The sequence below is a fragment of the Hippopotamus amphibius genome, chromosome 11 (assembly GCF_030028045.1).
Source record: "Hippopotamus amphibius kiboko isolate mHipAmp2 chromosome 11, mHipAmp2.hap2, whole genome shotgun sequence".
In the NCBI taxonomy this organism is placed as follows: Eukaryota; Metazoa; Chordata; class Mammalia; order Artiodactyla; family Hippopotamidae; genus Hippopotamus; species Hippopotamus amphibius.
Window position 1 is genome coordinate 35,327,359 of NC_080196.1, and position 14,125 is coordinate 35,341,483.

The 14,125-nt window shown below is 52.6% G+C and overlaps 1 protein-coding gene across 1 annotated transcript; it reads right to left on the reverse strand.

Moving 5' to 3' along the window:
- Positions 1-35: 35 nt before the first annotated feature.
- On the reverse strand, positions 36-6,320 carry GUCA1A (guanylate cyclase activator 1A). The gene is made up of 4 exons (XM_057700680.1): positions 5,917-6,320; positions 1,063-1,212; positions 601-694; positions 36-296 (listed from the first exon to the last, which is right to left on the reverse strand). Exons 1-4 carry the CDS (start codon positions 6,115-6,117, stop codon positions 124-126), a joined length of 618 nt encoding a protein of 205 aa, XP_057556663.1. The 5' UTR covers positions 6,118-6,320; the 3' UTR covers positions 36-123.
- Between the last annotated feature and the right edge of the window lie 7,805 nt (positions 6,321-14,125).

Sequence of the window (14,125 nt, forward strand, 5' to 3'; positions counted from 1 at the left end):
CATGCGCCCTGAAGAGGTGAGCTGAGCCTTTGATTCAGTCGACTCTATCTAGTATTAAAACAACGAGACACCAGGCACCACCACACACACCCTCCCCAGTACAGAAACAGCTGGGGGGTGGGCTCAGCCGGCTGCCTCTGCTGCCTCAGTTTCCCTGCCGCCAGCCCCCTCCTCATCCTGCTCTCCATTCTGGAGCATGCGCACAATGCGGGTAAGGTCCAGGCTTCGGGTCAGCGTGTCCAAGAGCATCTGGTCCTTCTGGACGCCCTCCATGAACTCCTCCAGGGAGAGTTCCCCTGGAGTAAAGAGAAAGGGCATCATGGGCAGGAGGTGCTCACGTCTGCCGTCCGGGTCCAGAGCTGCAGTCTTGTAAGGGGGGCAGAACCAAGGCTGGAGGAAGTGGCTGTGAGTGGAGCGGGCCAAGGAGCCAGAGACCAAAGTCTGGTGCAGGGATCCCCGAAAGCAGTGGCGGAGGCAGGCGGAGGAGGTGGCCAGCAGCGGCCCCTTTGTGCCTCCCTCTCTCGTCCCTACCCTCTCCCCTGGCGACCCTGGTGAAAACCCCGGCGACCGCTCCCCTGGGGACCCCCAGCACGGCCTCACCATCCCCATTGACGTCAATCTTGGAGAACACTGTATCGGTGAACTCCTCTGCGGTCATGGTCGAATCGCTGCAGGGGTTAATGGCTCGGATGGCCTGGGAGGGAAGAGGAGAAGTGAGAGGACCCGTCCTAGTTCGTCTCAGCGGTGGGAGTGGCGCAGAGAGAGCTCTCAGGCTCCTAACAGCCGGGGAGTCCGGGGGAGTAGAGGTCAAGGTGCCCAAGGCCTCAGACAGAGCTGCAGCTGCGCTTCTACAGCTCTTGGTACAGATGAGGAAACTGAGGCCCAGAGAGGGGAGGGAACCTGGCCCCGAGGTCACGCAGCTGCTGAGGGCCAGAGCCACTGCAGGGACCCTCAGTCCCAACACTGTCCACTTCCGAGCGCGCCTACCAGACGGCTGAAGACCCAGCCCCCGGCTCTCAGCTCCGGCCCCGCCCCTGCCCGGCCCTCTGCACCTGGAGTTACCCGGATGATGGTGAGCAGCTCGTCGCGGTCGATGCATCCGTTGCCGTCCACATCGTAGAGCTTGAAGTACCATCGCAGCTTCTGTTCCACCTTCCCCTTGAGGACCAGACTGAGCGCCGCCACGTACTCCATGAAGTCGATGTAGCCATCCTGGGCGAGGGGCGTGGCCGCCTGAGCCCCCTCTTCCCCCGCCCCGCCCCGGCCCCGCCCTCGGAGCCCCCTGGGCCGCAGGAGACGCTGAGCCCAGGCCCAGAGCAGCGCCCCGGCCCAGAGCAGCGCCCCGGCCCCTTGGCGCCCCCCGGGTTTTGTCCTCCTGGAAGCTCCCTGTAGCTCACCCGACCTGCCCCAGGTTGGTTTATCAAATTTGATAAACCAAATCCCCCTTGAGTATGAATGGCCTATGCCATCCCTTCACAGGTATTTTGGTTCCAGCCGGCTGCTTCCCTGTGATCCTCAAACTTCGGCCCTTCCAGTTTGGCAGGGGCTTGGGAGTGGGGCGGGGGAGGGGGCGTTGCAAGGTGTGTGGGTGGGAGAAGAAAGAGACCCGGACCTCCCCGGAGTAGGGGCGTGGTTTGGATGAGCTCTAGCCTGGGTAAGGGCTAGAGGTGGATTGGGAGGCGCCGAGTGACTTTCTCCTTCTTCCCTTTATTCTTCGAAACTTACCGAGCACCTACTACGTGCTGTGATAAGCTGAGGATTCAGAACTCAGTAAGATAGAAGCCTGTCCTGATGGGAGCGCAGTGTTTGATTCCTGGCCCCAGCCTCTCAAATATGTGGGATCTGGGACAAAGGATCCAGTATGTCTCTGGCCCTCAATTTCCTCATCAGTAATAGTTATAACAGTTCCCACCTCCATGGGATTGTTGTGGGCTTAAATGAGTGCATGTAAGTAAGTCACTCAACACCGCCTGGCACATAGGAAGCACTCAGTAAATGTTACCTGTTGTTATCACCACTGGTACTGTCATTACTATTATTATTATAAAGAGATCATGGTGCCATCATGATGTGTGTTCAGTAACAGCACATCTGGACAGGACATTATGGGATCACAGAACAGGGGAGCGCCCAGGCAAGGGCAGCAGGGAGGTTTCCTGGGGGAGGCGCTCTCCTCATTGAGTCTTGGAGGGATTGGCTATGGGGGGAGGGGGTGCAAGACGTTCCTGTGGGGTATTTCCCCAGGATCCCCCAAATGTTCAGCAGCTGACCCTCTGCCTAGTCCTGCCAGCCCTACCAATAGGGTCAGAGAAGTAGGGAGCCCAGGCCTGCCTCTGGGCCCCCCGCCCCCAAGGCAAGTGAAGCTGGGAAAGGGAAGCCTGTGTCTTGCAGAGACACTGATCACTGTAAGGAAAGGAACATTGGACTCAGAGCAGGTGAGCTTGGAGTCCAGCCCCTCTTCCTCCGGTTACTCACAGTCGTGACTCTGGAACCAGGAAGTTACTGAGAGGCAGATTTGAGGTCAGGATCAAGAACTCTTTAACAGGCACAGCTGCCCGCGGTGAAAGGGACAGCCTCGTGCAGTAATGAGCCCCCTGTCACTGACAGTGTGCAAGCAGAGGCTGGGGTAACGTTATTAGGGATGTGGCCGCGGTGGGGCAGGACGGCCTCGGAGATCTCCCGATTGTGTGCCGGCCTTCGGCCCGAGGTGAGGCCTTAACCACCCGAGCCGCCTGGTGGGCGTCACAATCATAGCCGGCGTTTGTGTGGTGCTTCCCCGTGGTCAAGGGCTTTCCCTCACACCTTAGCTCAGTCAGTCCTTGCCCAGCCCTCCTCTCAGGATCATTGTCAGAATGGAGCCAGACCTCCTGCAGCCACGCTCAGAGAAGTAAGAAGACCCCTATGGAGGTTTCCTCTGGGCGAGGGGACCCAGGGTGAGGGTGCTTTTGCTTTTCATTTTTTATCTTTCTATATTGTTGGAAACAAATTTTTTTTTTAATTTTGTAATTTGTTGTAATTGAAATAAATGGCTGAAAATGGGCAATGGAAAGGCATGTGCATTTGTGCCAGAAAGACCTAAACCACGTCTTAGGAGAGGTGTGACCTTGGACAAGTCACATGGTCTCCGCAAGTCTCAGTGCCTCAGCTCTGAGATGGGAATGACAGTATGCAGTTTCCAACATTGTGGTCTAGATTAGATTCAGTAATAAGACTACAACAAGACTTCTTTTTTCGTGCTTCACGTGATGAGTGTTTTAGTCACTTTACTCATTTAATCTCACAACCATCCCTGAGTATTTTTGTCCCCATTTTCAGATAAAAAGCTGAAGTTGAGAGAGGTTAGGCCACACACTAGTGAATGACAAAGCCTTGCCTAGAAACTGAGTCTCCTAAATGCCACCCAGTGCTCAGATGCAGGGATGGGAGATTTACATTGATTTGTGTATACCTGTGTGATGATCCGGCATAGCTAAGCCCAGGCAAAACTTTGATGTAAACAAAGCATATGTTGGTTACCCAGGACACACTCCCCATTCACGGCTCTACCCCTCAACCCTGCCCATCTGGTGCAATACCCTAGGATACAACTCTCTTCTAATTCAGGGGGCAGCAAACTTTTTCTGCAAAGGGCCAAATAGCAAATATTTCAGTTTTAACAATCAGTAAAAGAATGGGTGTGGTGTGTTTAATAAAATTTCATTTACAAAAATAGGCCCATGGGCTCTTGTTTGCACTCTCCTGTTTAACTCCTCTCTGTATCAAAACTTCCCAGTCCCGTGTCCCATCTCAACTGCTTTATGCTTGTGCCAATGGGTGGAAGCAATGATGCCGGAAGTGTGACTTATGCCATTGGTGTGTATAAGGCACTTTAGATGTTACAAAGATGCTCTTCAGTTTAGCAAGTATGTATTTAAATTAATGTACATTATATAATATGTAACTATTTCATAAAACTCATAATTTCTCATGTAGTCATTCACTCAAGTAAAAATATTGATTGAGCACCTACTGTGTTCCAGGCACTGTTCTAGGTGCAAAAGATATAGCAATGAACAAGAAAGACAGAAATCCTTGCTTTCATGGAGCTCACATTCCAGCAGGAGAAACTGACAATAAACATAGCGACTAAATGGTATTCAGTATCATGTATTAGAAGATGTGATGTGCTCTGGGGAAAAGGGGAGGACTAAGAAATGCCAGGGTGGGGGCTAGTCCCAGTTAAATAGGGTTGAAATCAGGAGATCAGGGCACGTGTCAGTGGGAAGGAGACATTTGACCAGAGTCTTGCAGCAGGGGAAGGTGTGAGCCAAGCAGGGTTCTGGAGGAAAAGAGTCCCAGGCAGCACCAGGCCCTAAGGCAGGGGGGGTGTGTGTAATCGAGGAGGTCAGGTTTGGGACAATACAAGTACTGCTTGCACGCGACAAAAATTGAAGAGATGGTATTTAAATGACTCAGTTTAGGCAAATACAGGGTTGATGGGTTGCCCCTCACTGGTGTCATATGTGTGATCTTAGGGGGTCCTTCTGAAGACGTGTCTTGACCCAAAGGGTTTCCTTAACAGGCAAGAAGCTGAGCTATTCCAGTGCATTTGGGTATAAGGTGTTGAGGCTCAACTGTGGACTCTGCCCCCTCCTCTCAGGAAAGATCACTTCTTCTGGAGCATCTTGGGGGTCCAGCCTGATGACACCATCCCTCCTGGTCCCCATACCTTGGGCTGTAGTACTCTGACCCTGCATCCCTTTCCGGAAAGCCCTCGGGCACCACGATGCTGCCCTTGAGGCTGAGACTCAAAGCCCATAATCTGTTTTGGCCCCTTGATCCTAAACATTAGTGAGTTTTAAATAGCCTCTAAACCCCAGCTTTCCCTAGAAGCTCCACCTACAATGGGGTTGGGACCCTCTGGTCACTGAGGGGGGCCAGGAATGCTCTGGGCCACCTCTCCCTGGCGTGCAGTGGATGCGTGGCATCACCACGTCCTCACCTTCGAGGGAGTACCAGCGGGGTGGGGACCCGCAGGGGTGGGGAGATGGGTGTGTGGATTTACATTCTTCTATCACCACATCTTGACTGAATCGCTCCAAACAAATGGAAGATTTGCTGTGAAATACCAAGAAACATCTTAACGAATGCTCCTGACCTCCATGACAGATACAGGTGAATAAGGTGAGGCAAAGAAGGGAGGTAATGGGCTCCATGCCACCCAGCTGATGAAAACTAGGGGCCCAAACTCACAGTGCCCCCTGTATCTTATCAGGAAGTCCTCAACCAATGCGTTCAGGTGATTCCTTGGGCAGGCATATAATTTGGATGAACTGAGGTCGCTGGGTATTTGGGAGCCGGAGTAGCCTGGATTCCCTAGTGATGAGGCAACCCTGACTGTCCCCAGTTCTAGTGTCCACAGACCATCACAGGATGGGTGACCCAAACAACGTGGGCCTGCCCATCCCAGACCAGCCAGGCTGAAGCTCATCGCCCTGCTCTCTGCTCTCCTCCCCTGCTTCTCCTGCCTCCCGTGAGCATCTAAGGGCCTGTGCAGAAGCACCACATACAATGCCAAGCACTTAGTAGGTGCTCAGCGACTGTCTTGTAAGTGTTCACGCTTGTCCTGGGATAAACTGTGCACGTGGAAGAGGCAGAGGAAGCCAATAGTTTCAGCCTCCGAGCGCACTGATCGGGGGCCTCTGTCTTCCCCTGGAGAGTGAGGGCAGGAACAAGGGCTGATTCATTTCTGAACCCCCAGTGCCTGACACACAGTAGGCGCTCAATGAACATTAGAAAACTGGAGTCCCTGATGTCCACACTCAACCTCCCAGATAAACGAAGTCACTCCTCCAGCTATTCTCATACCTGCTCCACCCCACCCCCACGCTGGCCCAGGGCATCCCTCCAGGGGTCCCCACCCAGACCCCTGCTCACTTTGTTGAAGTCAAAGGTCTCAAACATCTGCTCCACGTACTGGCTGGCCCACGGGCTCAGGTTCTTGAGGCCGAAGAACTGGCGGAACTCGTAGAGGGTGAGCTGGCCGGAGGGGCACTCGGTCATGAACTTCTTGTACCACTGGTGGCACTCGGTGCTGCTCAGCTCCTCCACCGACTTACCGTCCATGATGTTCCCCATCGCTCAGGCCCGCGGGATGCCGATGTCCAAGGCGGACTGGTTCTTTTCCCCGCTGGTCCCCACAGCAGGGTGGCTGAGCGTCCTAACACTGGGCCCTCCTCGCTCACAGGCCTGAGTCCCGCAGATCTGAGTGAGGAAGGGCCTGATGAATCAAAAAGTGCGGGGAAATGACAGGAGAAGGTGAACAGAAGAGAGAAGGTAACACGAGATGCGCCGCCTACACCCAAATCCAGGGGCTGCCGGAGAACTCGCGTTAAAAGTCCCCACTAAATCCTTGCAGCCAATGGAGACCTGCACCCTGGGAAGAGGAGTGAAAATAGAACAAAGCTTAGGGGAGCAGAGGCCCAGGATTACATCGTGGAGCTGGAGGTGAGAGGCTTTTCTTACCCAGTTTGCAATCTTCTTATCCCTTCTTACTGGGACAGAGTGGGTGGCCAGCCAGCAGCTGTTCTGATCCTGCCACCTCCACTCCCTTCTCCTCCTGTTTTGAATGGGTTCTCAGTGTTTCTGGTTCCTGCCCTCAGACACAGGATTGAGGTACCTATGAGGAAGAGCTGGTTGCGCTTTCAGAGCTGAGCCAACGGTGGGCCCTGGATAGGGCTGCTGTGTACAGTTATCTAGGCTGTGTACTGCACTTAGCCCTCACAACTGAAGGGTTCCAATCACACCACAGATGGCTAACATATGAGAGCAGCTGGAGGATGCAGAGCCTGCGGGCTTCCAGGACGAGTCCTGAGCAGCCAGAGGGAACCTCCCCCTACATAAAACTGCACAAGTACACATATCCCACCCCCACCCCCAACCCAACACACGCACACTGGTCCTGATCTGACCACATTCTCATATTCCTGGAGGTTGCATCTTTCCCATCCTGGGAGGCTAGAATTAAGCCCTCCATCTGACTCTAAACCTGGCACCATCACCGCCCAGGGGCGTGGGGATAGGGGACATTGAGCATGTGCCTAGTGGCCTGAGAGGGGTGTGTGTGCGAGTACAGGCACACAGAGGCATGGGTGTGTTCCTACCTGCTGGTCTTAGAAAGCTCCCTGGCCAAGCCTGAGGGCCTATCTATGAGCAACATCTTTTTCTGACCCCTAGTGGGATGCTCTCTGACCATAGACTTTAAAGGTTGTTCTTTTCTGGAGCCAACATTTAAGAGCACTTAAGCTGGATGCTACTGGGAAAGCTCGGAGTCGGCACTCACTCTGTCCTGACCCTTCCCTGTTTCCCTCCCTCCTCTGCTATTGGGACCACCCCATCTTTATTTAAATAAAAAGCAAATTAGAACCCTCAGAGGCAGTTTGAGGATGGAGGCACCAGGAAGAGGGTGGTTCTTATGCAACTTTGTGAGAAGAGTATCTGGCTATCTTAGGAGCATTTCCTGAGAACTGGATGGAAGGAGGACCAGGGCCTGGAGAAGGTCAGCTCGGAGAGATGGCCCAGCTCTGTTGAGGAAGGGCAGTCACAGCCTTCCAGCCATCAGGGCCCAGTCCTCTGTATCCAAGCTGAGACGACTGGCTGGACGGAGGGAGGAGTCCATCCGAAGTGATGGCATCTGTGCACCTGGACACTTTTGTAACAACAACTGTTTCCACTTTGAAATACATCTTTTTACCTTTAAAAAAAAATAAAGTTCTTCCTCAGGTAGATGCCCCAACAGCCCTTCCTCAGGTGGACACCTCCTTCCAACAGCTCAGGGCACATAGGAACCACCAGAAGCAGAACCCTGGACACCTGGAGAGGGATCTTCCCCCTTGACCAAGGTGTTCCAGATGGAATGAGACAAAGCTCCCTAAGAACGTGAGGAGGCTGGGAGGGCTGCTTCTCTGGCCCTGCCCTACGTGGCATCTGCCAGTTATAACCAGGGGTGGGGACAGGGGTGGAGGCAAGGCTGGGGGTGGGGAGCTCTGTGCTCTGGGCCTGGTCTGCTGTCTCAGACCTGGTCTTCCCCCAGGAGCAGTTTCCTTCTTTTCCATCACGGAAACCACGGGTTGGTCTCCTTTCCAGTTCTACAACTCTTTTTGCCCATCATGCTGAGAAAGTTCATGCAAAGGGCCCAGAGCTAAGACTGCTCCTTAGAAGCCCAGAGCAAGGCTGAGATGCAGTCCCATTACTACCGTTGTCCCGGTCACCTGCTGTGCCCGTGATGCCTATGACCCGAAGGAAACCACCAAAATGGAAACAGGCTCATCTCTGAGTCATGGGATCACCAGTGATTTTTTTTTTTTTGGCCTTACCACGCAGCTTGTGGGATTTTACTTCCCTGACCAGTGATCCAATCTGGACCCTAAGCAATGAAAGCATGCAGCCCTAACCACTAAACCATGAGGGAATTCCCTGCCAGTGATTTTTTTTTTTTTTGAGATTTTATTATTTATTTATTTATTTATTTATCTTATTTTGGGCTGCATGGGGTCTTTGTTGCTGCACACGGGCTTTCTCTAGTTGTGGTGAGGAGGGCTACTCTGTTGCAGTGCGTGGCTTTCTCATTGCCGTGGCCTCTCTTGTTGCGGAGCACAGGCTCTAGGCGCGCAGGCTTCAGTCGTTGTGGTGCACGGGCTTAGTTGCTCCATGGCATGTGGGATCTTCCCGGACCAGGGCTTGAACCCCATGTCCCCTGCATTAGCAGGCGGATTCTTAACCACTGTGCCACCAGGGAAGCCTCCTGCCAGTGATTTTTTAATCTTTGCTTTTAAAAAAAAAATCTGTTTTTAAAAATGGTTCATAATGAACACATGTTGCGCCCATAACCAGAGGATAGTTATTTTTGAAAAAAAGAATCAAGTGGGACTGTTGTATTTCTCTTCTACATAAAGTGATCAAGTCAAGCTGCACTGTGTGGGGGAGGGGGAGGGCTTAGATCTTCTTGCTTTGATCAAGTTCTCCAGAGCATATTTTTTGGGGGGTGGGGGCTGCCAGGAGGGCTCCTCCACTGATCTTGCTTGGGGCGCAGGCTGGAATCTGTGTCCTTGAAGAGTCCTCTCAGGTCCAGGTTTGAAACGAAGAGGCCGAGGAGGAGGTGGCAGCTCATCTCTCCATCTCTCCCTATTTACATCCTCCTCACTCTTCATGTGTGAGCACAAAAGCCACCTCCTCTGTGAAGAAGCCTTCTGAATCTCTGCAGAATTCACCTTTCCTGCCTCAGCACACTGACATCTTGCTTATGTGTTATATATTTTTTTAATAAATTTATTTAATTTATTTATTGGCTGCGTTGGGTCTTCGTTGCTGCACACAGTCTTTCTCTAGTTGCTGTGAGTGGGGGCTACTCTTCACTGTGGTGCTTGGGCTTCTCATTGTAGTGGCTTTTCTTGTCGCGGAGCACAGGATCTAGGCGCGTGGGCTTCAATAGTTGCGGCACATGGGCTCAATAGTTGTGGCTCACGGGCTCTAGAGCACAGGCTCAATAGTTGTGGTGCACGGGCTTAGTTACTCCGTGGCATGTGGAATCTTCCCAGAGCAGGGCTTGAACCCATGTCCCCTGCATTGGCAGGAGGATTCTTAACCACTGCGCCACCTAGGAAGTCCTACATGTTATATTAGTTTTCTTTTTTTTTTTTTAAAGTTGTGCCTATGTGTGTGTAATTCTTTATTTATGCATTTATTTATTTATTTATTTTTAAATTTTATTTTTGGCTGTGTTGAGTCTTTATTGCTGTGCATGGGCTTTCTCTAGTTGTGGCAGGGACTGCTCTTCGTCAGGGTGTGCCAGTATGGTGGCTTCTCTTGTTGCAGAACACGGGCTCTAGGCATGCAGGCTTCAGTAGTTGTGGCACATGGGCTCAATAGTTGTGGCACACAGGCTTAGTTGCTCCACAGCATGTGGGATCTTCCCCACCCAGGGATGGAACCCGTATCCTCTGCACTGGCAGGCGGATTCTTAACCACTGTGCTACCAGGGAAGCCCTACGTTAGATTTCTATGCCACATAACAAATTACCACAAAGTCAGCAGCTTCAAACTATGTACATTTATTACCTCACAGCTTCTGTGGACCAGGAGTCCAAGCATGGCTCAACGGGGTCCTCTGCCTAGGATCTCACAAGGCTGGAATCAAGGTGTCATCTGGGCTATGTTATCATCTGAAGGCTTGACTGGGGAAGAATCTACTTCCTCCTCATTCAGGTCATTGGCAGAATTCATTCTCTGTGGCTCTAGGACGGAGGGCCCTGGCTTTCTGCTAGATATTGTCTGGAGGGCGCTCTCCGGTCCTAGAGGCTGCCTAAAGTTCCTAGAAGCTGCCCACATTTCCTTGTTACACGGGTTCCTCAACACAGCTGCTGATTTTGTCAAGCCAGCAAGGAGACTTTCTCTCCAATCTGCTGAAATAGAGTTTTATATCATGGAACCTTATCAAGGGAGTTACACCCCTCACCTTTGCCACATTCCGTGAGGCAGAAACAAGTCACAGAGGGAAGGGATTGTACAAAGGCAGGAACAACAGCAGGTGGAAATCATTGGAGAGCACCTTAGGGTCTATACCAGTCACACCTCTGTGATAACATAGACATAACACTCATTTCTTTCTGGAATTATAAGCAGCTATTTATTGCCAGCCTGCCCTAGGGAATCCAGCAAGTTTCTCAGGTAGAGACCACTGTCTTACTCATTTCTCGCAACTTCCCAGCACCTAGCACCATGGATTCCACGTGGTCGTGTGCTGGTTATTCTGTTTGCCCCTCCCTCACTCCGTTTCCACCTTTCTCCATCTTCTCTGAGCCCCAGGAAGCTGACTCCTGCGGACTGGATCACCTGGGCTCCCCAGCCCTCTGGCTTCGGGCTAGGTTTGTCTGCTGAGAAGCACTGGGAGGAGGTTGGAGGATGGAAAGAGACAGAGGCTGGGTGTCTGTTCCCCCTCTCTCCCTGCTGGGTCCCAGTTTGGGCCCTGGTTGTCTTCTTTGACCTTCAACTACAGCTCTGTCAGAACCCTCTCCAAGCTCCTATGACAAAGCTCTCTCCCTCTACCCCTCAGGCTTAGGGGTAAGAAAGGCCTCCTTCTGTTGCCATTCTCTGGGCACGCCACCAGTCGCTTAACTATGCCCACTTAACAGTCCCCTCATTAAACTCTCCCCAGTTACCTTTTTGAGAGTAACATTGGACTGACAGGGGCTTGAGCTCAGTAAAACATTATTGAACAAATGAATGTACACATGAATAAAGAAAGGATTAAAGCAAGCTAATATAGAATGGAGCTATTATGTATAAGTTTGATGGATAGGCTGATGACAGCCCTGTGGGGTGTATGTTGTTATTTCCACGCGAGACAAGAGGAATTAGGGCCAGAAACCACATTCTGAGGTTCACAAAAATTTCACGTAGTGGTACCAAAGTTTCTCCACCTCATCATCTTTCTTTTAGCCCAAGTCTTTAAATCTCTGGGGAAAGCCTAAATGGAGCGAGAGGACCCTATAAGCCCCTCAGTCCAGCGCCTTCCCCTGTGGCTCCTCTGCCTGAGGAATCCCATTGACAGGGAGCTCCCTCCCGATGGGCGTCAGCCCCATCCCCGACTCCAGCCCAGGGTGGGAATGGAATCCCATGGCTTCCCAACCCCAGAGCCCAGACTCCCCCTCTTCAGTGGTTCTAGCAGTTCCCGCTCTCCATCCTTCCCCCAAAGACATGTATGCCAAGTCAAGGAGGACTGGGATCCTCAGCGAGGCGTCCAGGAAGAAGTGAATACACCAGAGGGGCACAAGGGGCGGAGCCGACGGCGCATGCGGTGGCCACGCGAGAGTCTGTGGCCTCCGCTGGCTGCTCTGTCTGCGGGACTCCCTCCCGGGGCAGATGCCATACCAGAGTGAGAGGACCCACCGGGCTGAATGATGCCAAGGAGAGGGAGCAGGTGGGGCAGGGTTGCAGAGGTGGAAGCCTTGCCCGGAAGGGTTGGGAGGGGTGGCAATCCCAGGCCTGACTGACCCCCTCCAGGGCTGCCCGTGCGCCCACTCGCCACCTCCACAGAAACACAACAGAGCCCTGAGCACAGGTTCGTGGCCTCCTGGGACTCTCCCGCCCACACCGGCAGGGAACATGGGTCTGTTTCTCTAAAGGTTTCCGGGAAGCGTCCATGGAGGCCGCTCTACCAAGGTGAACCTCAAGGGGGCGACCTTCCCCAGGAGAGAGGAGGAGGCGTCAGTTGGGGGAGTGAAGATGAGGGCCCCGCCCCCACCCAGCGAGGCTGTCGGGTCTGGGAGGACAGAGATGGTTCCTGTTCATCTTTGCAGCCCAAGGACCCAGCCCGTACTAGGTGTTCACCCTGTGTCTGTTGGATGATTGATGGGGAGGTATAACTTTTCGTTGTATGTAGACTGAAAACTTGCATTTATCTCTGCCTCTTTTCAAAAGCGCACTGAAATGGCAATACATTTCTAAAAGCCATCAGTACAAATCCACAGAGACCAAGGAAAAGAAGACAGCAGATGAGAGGTTCTCATAAAATTTTGGACAAGAGAAGGCAGATGGACGAGTGGTGTCTAGCCAGAGTGCGGAAAGTTGAAACCTGAGTGCTCTCAAAGAGCAAGAGGATGTGGACGCTGGGACAAACACAAAGCCTGTTTCTGCTGCAGGACTCTGGAGGCTCTGGAGGTGGGCACAGAAGGTGCCCTGAGGGCTGGGGTGCAGGACAGATGGGGTGGAAATAGGAGGACTGGTGGGAAGCTTGCATCAGGAGCAACTGGCTCCCAGGATGCCCTCCTCAAGGCAGCAGAACTGACATCTATCCGGAGGCATCCATCCCCTTCTGACCCCGGTGGAAGATTATTCTGGAAATTTGAACTTTAGAAGACCTAGCCTCTAGGTACAGCTCAGGAAGAGAGAAGGACTGCAAACCCGGAAGTTAAGGGAAAGTCTGCATATGAAAAGTGAGAGCCCCGCCCCCAGCTCCTCCCCACACTGGCTCCGTGAACAGGACAACCAGGCAGGAGAGACTTGGTGCAGATGCCAAGTGGCCTGCTTCCAGCCAAGGATCACCAGGCATTCAAGGAAAGCCTCTAACTGGAAAGACAGCCTACCTCAAACAGAAAAACCAGGATTCTTCACTGTTAGGTGATATTTAGGAGGCCCTCTCATCCTTTCTCTCTACTTAGCATCTTCTTTTCAGAGAAAGGGGTCCAGGGAAGCCTGGTCAAGCACTGGCTGCTTCTGGGTCCTCAGCATCCTGTCCCTTCATTCCACACCAGCCCCAACCTCTTGTGCTCTAGAAGTATGCTCTACTGAATACGCCACTCTACCTAGAATGAGATGTGATTCCTAGAAATGAAACCAGTTGGATTCACCCAGTGGTGTGCTGGTAAATATTTAACCACTGGCTCTCGGGAAAAACAGAAACCCCAGTTTATAGGTGTTTGCTGGTTTCCATGGTGTAACTACTTCCACCGTGGCCAATTTCAAGCTGCTAGCATGAAGTCACTGGTTGAGGAGTTGGGAGATGCCAACAGTCAGCTGTCACAAGCCAGTCTGAGCTGGAGCCAGCAGGCCATTGGATGGAGCCCTGGATGGCAGTAACCAGGAACTCAGGCCATGAGTCAAGTGCCTTCTGCCTTCATCCCCCTTCTCCGTGAATCATGGCCCAGGAGCCTCACTAACCTCAGCGTCAGCTCTGTTGCACCAGAGGAGAGGCTTGAGATGGGAAATCCATCCCTCATCAACAAACTACAGGTTGGAAGAGGCAGTTTTATGTAAAACTAGGGCTGGAGAAGAGGCCCCCTGGAGACTGGGTTCGCTCCCTGCAAGACTTTCCCAGTCTCCAGTGGCTGCTCTAACCCCAAGTCGTGGTCAGTCAATGTATCTCTTTATTATTGTTGTAGGAATTGCCAAGCCTGGGCCACTGGGAGGGCGTGGTCAATACGGGCTTTGCTTGGGACTCAGGCTCTGGAGGGGAGTTGGGGTTACTCCTGGCGTAAGGTGATGCGAATCAAGTCCTTCCAAGTCTTCAGGCACCTCTGGACATAACCTTGCTTACAACACCCCGTGGCCTCAGTTTACCTATCCATGGCCACCCATTCAGATGCCAGGG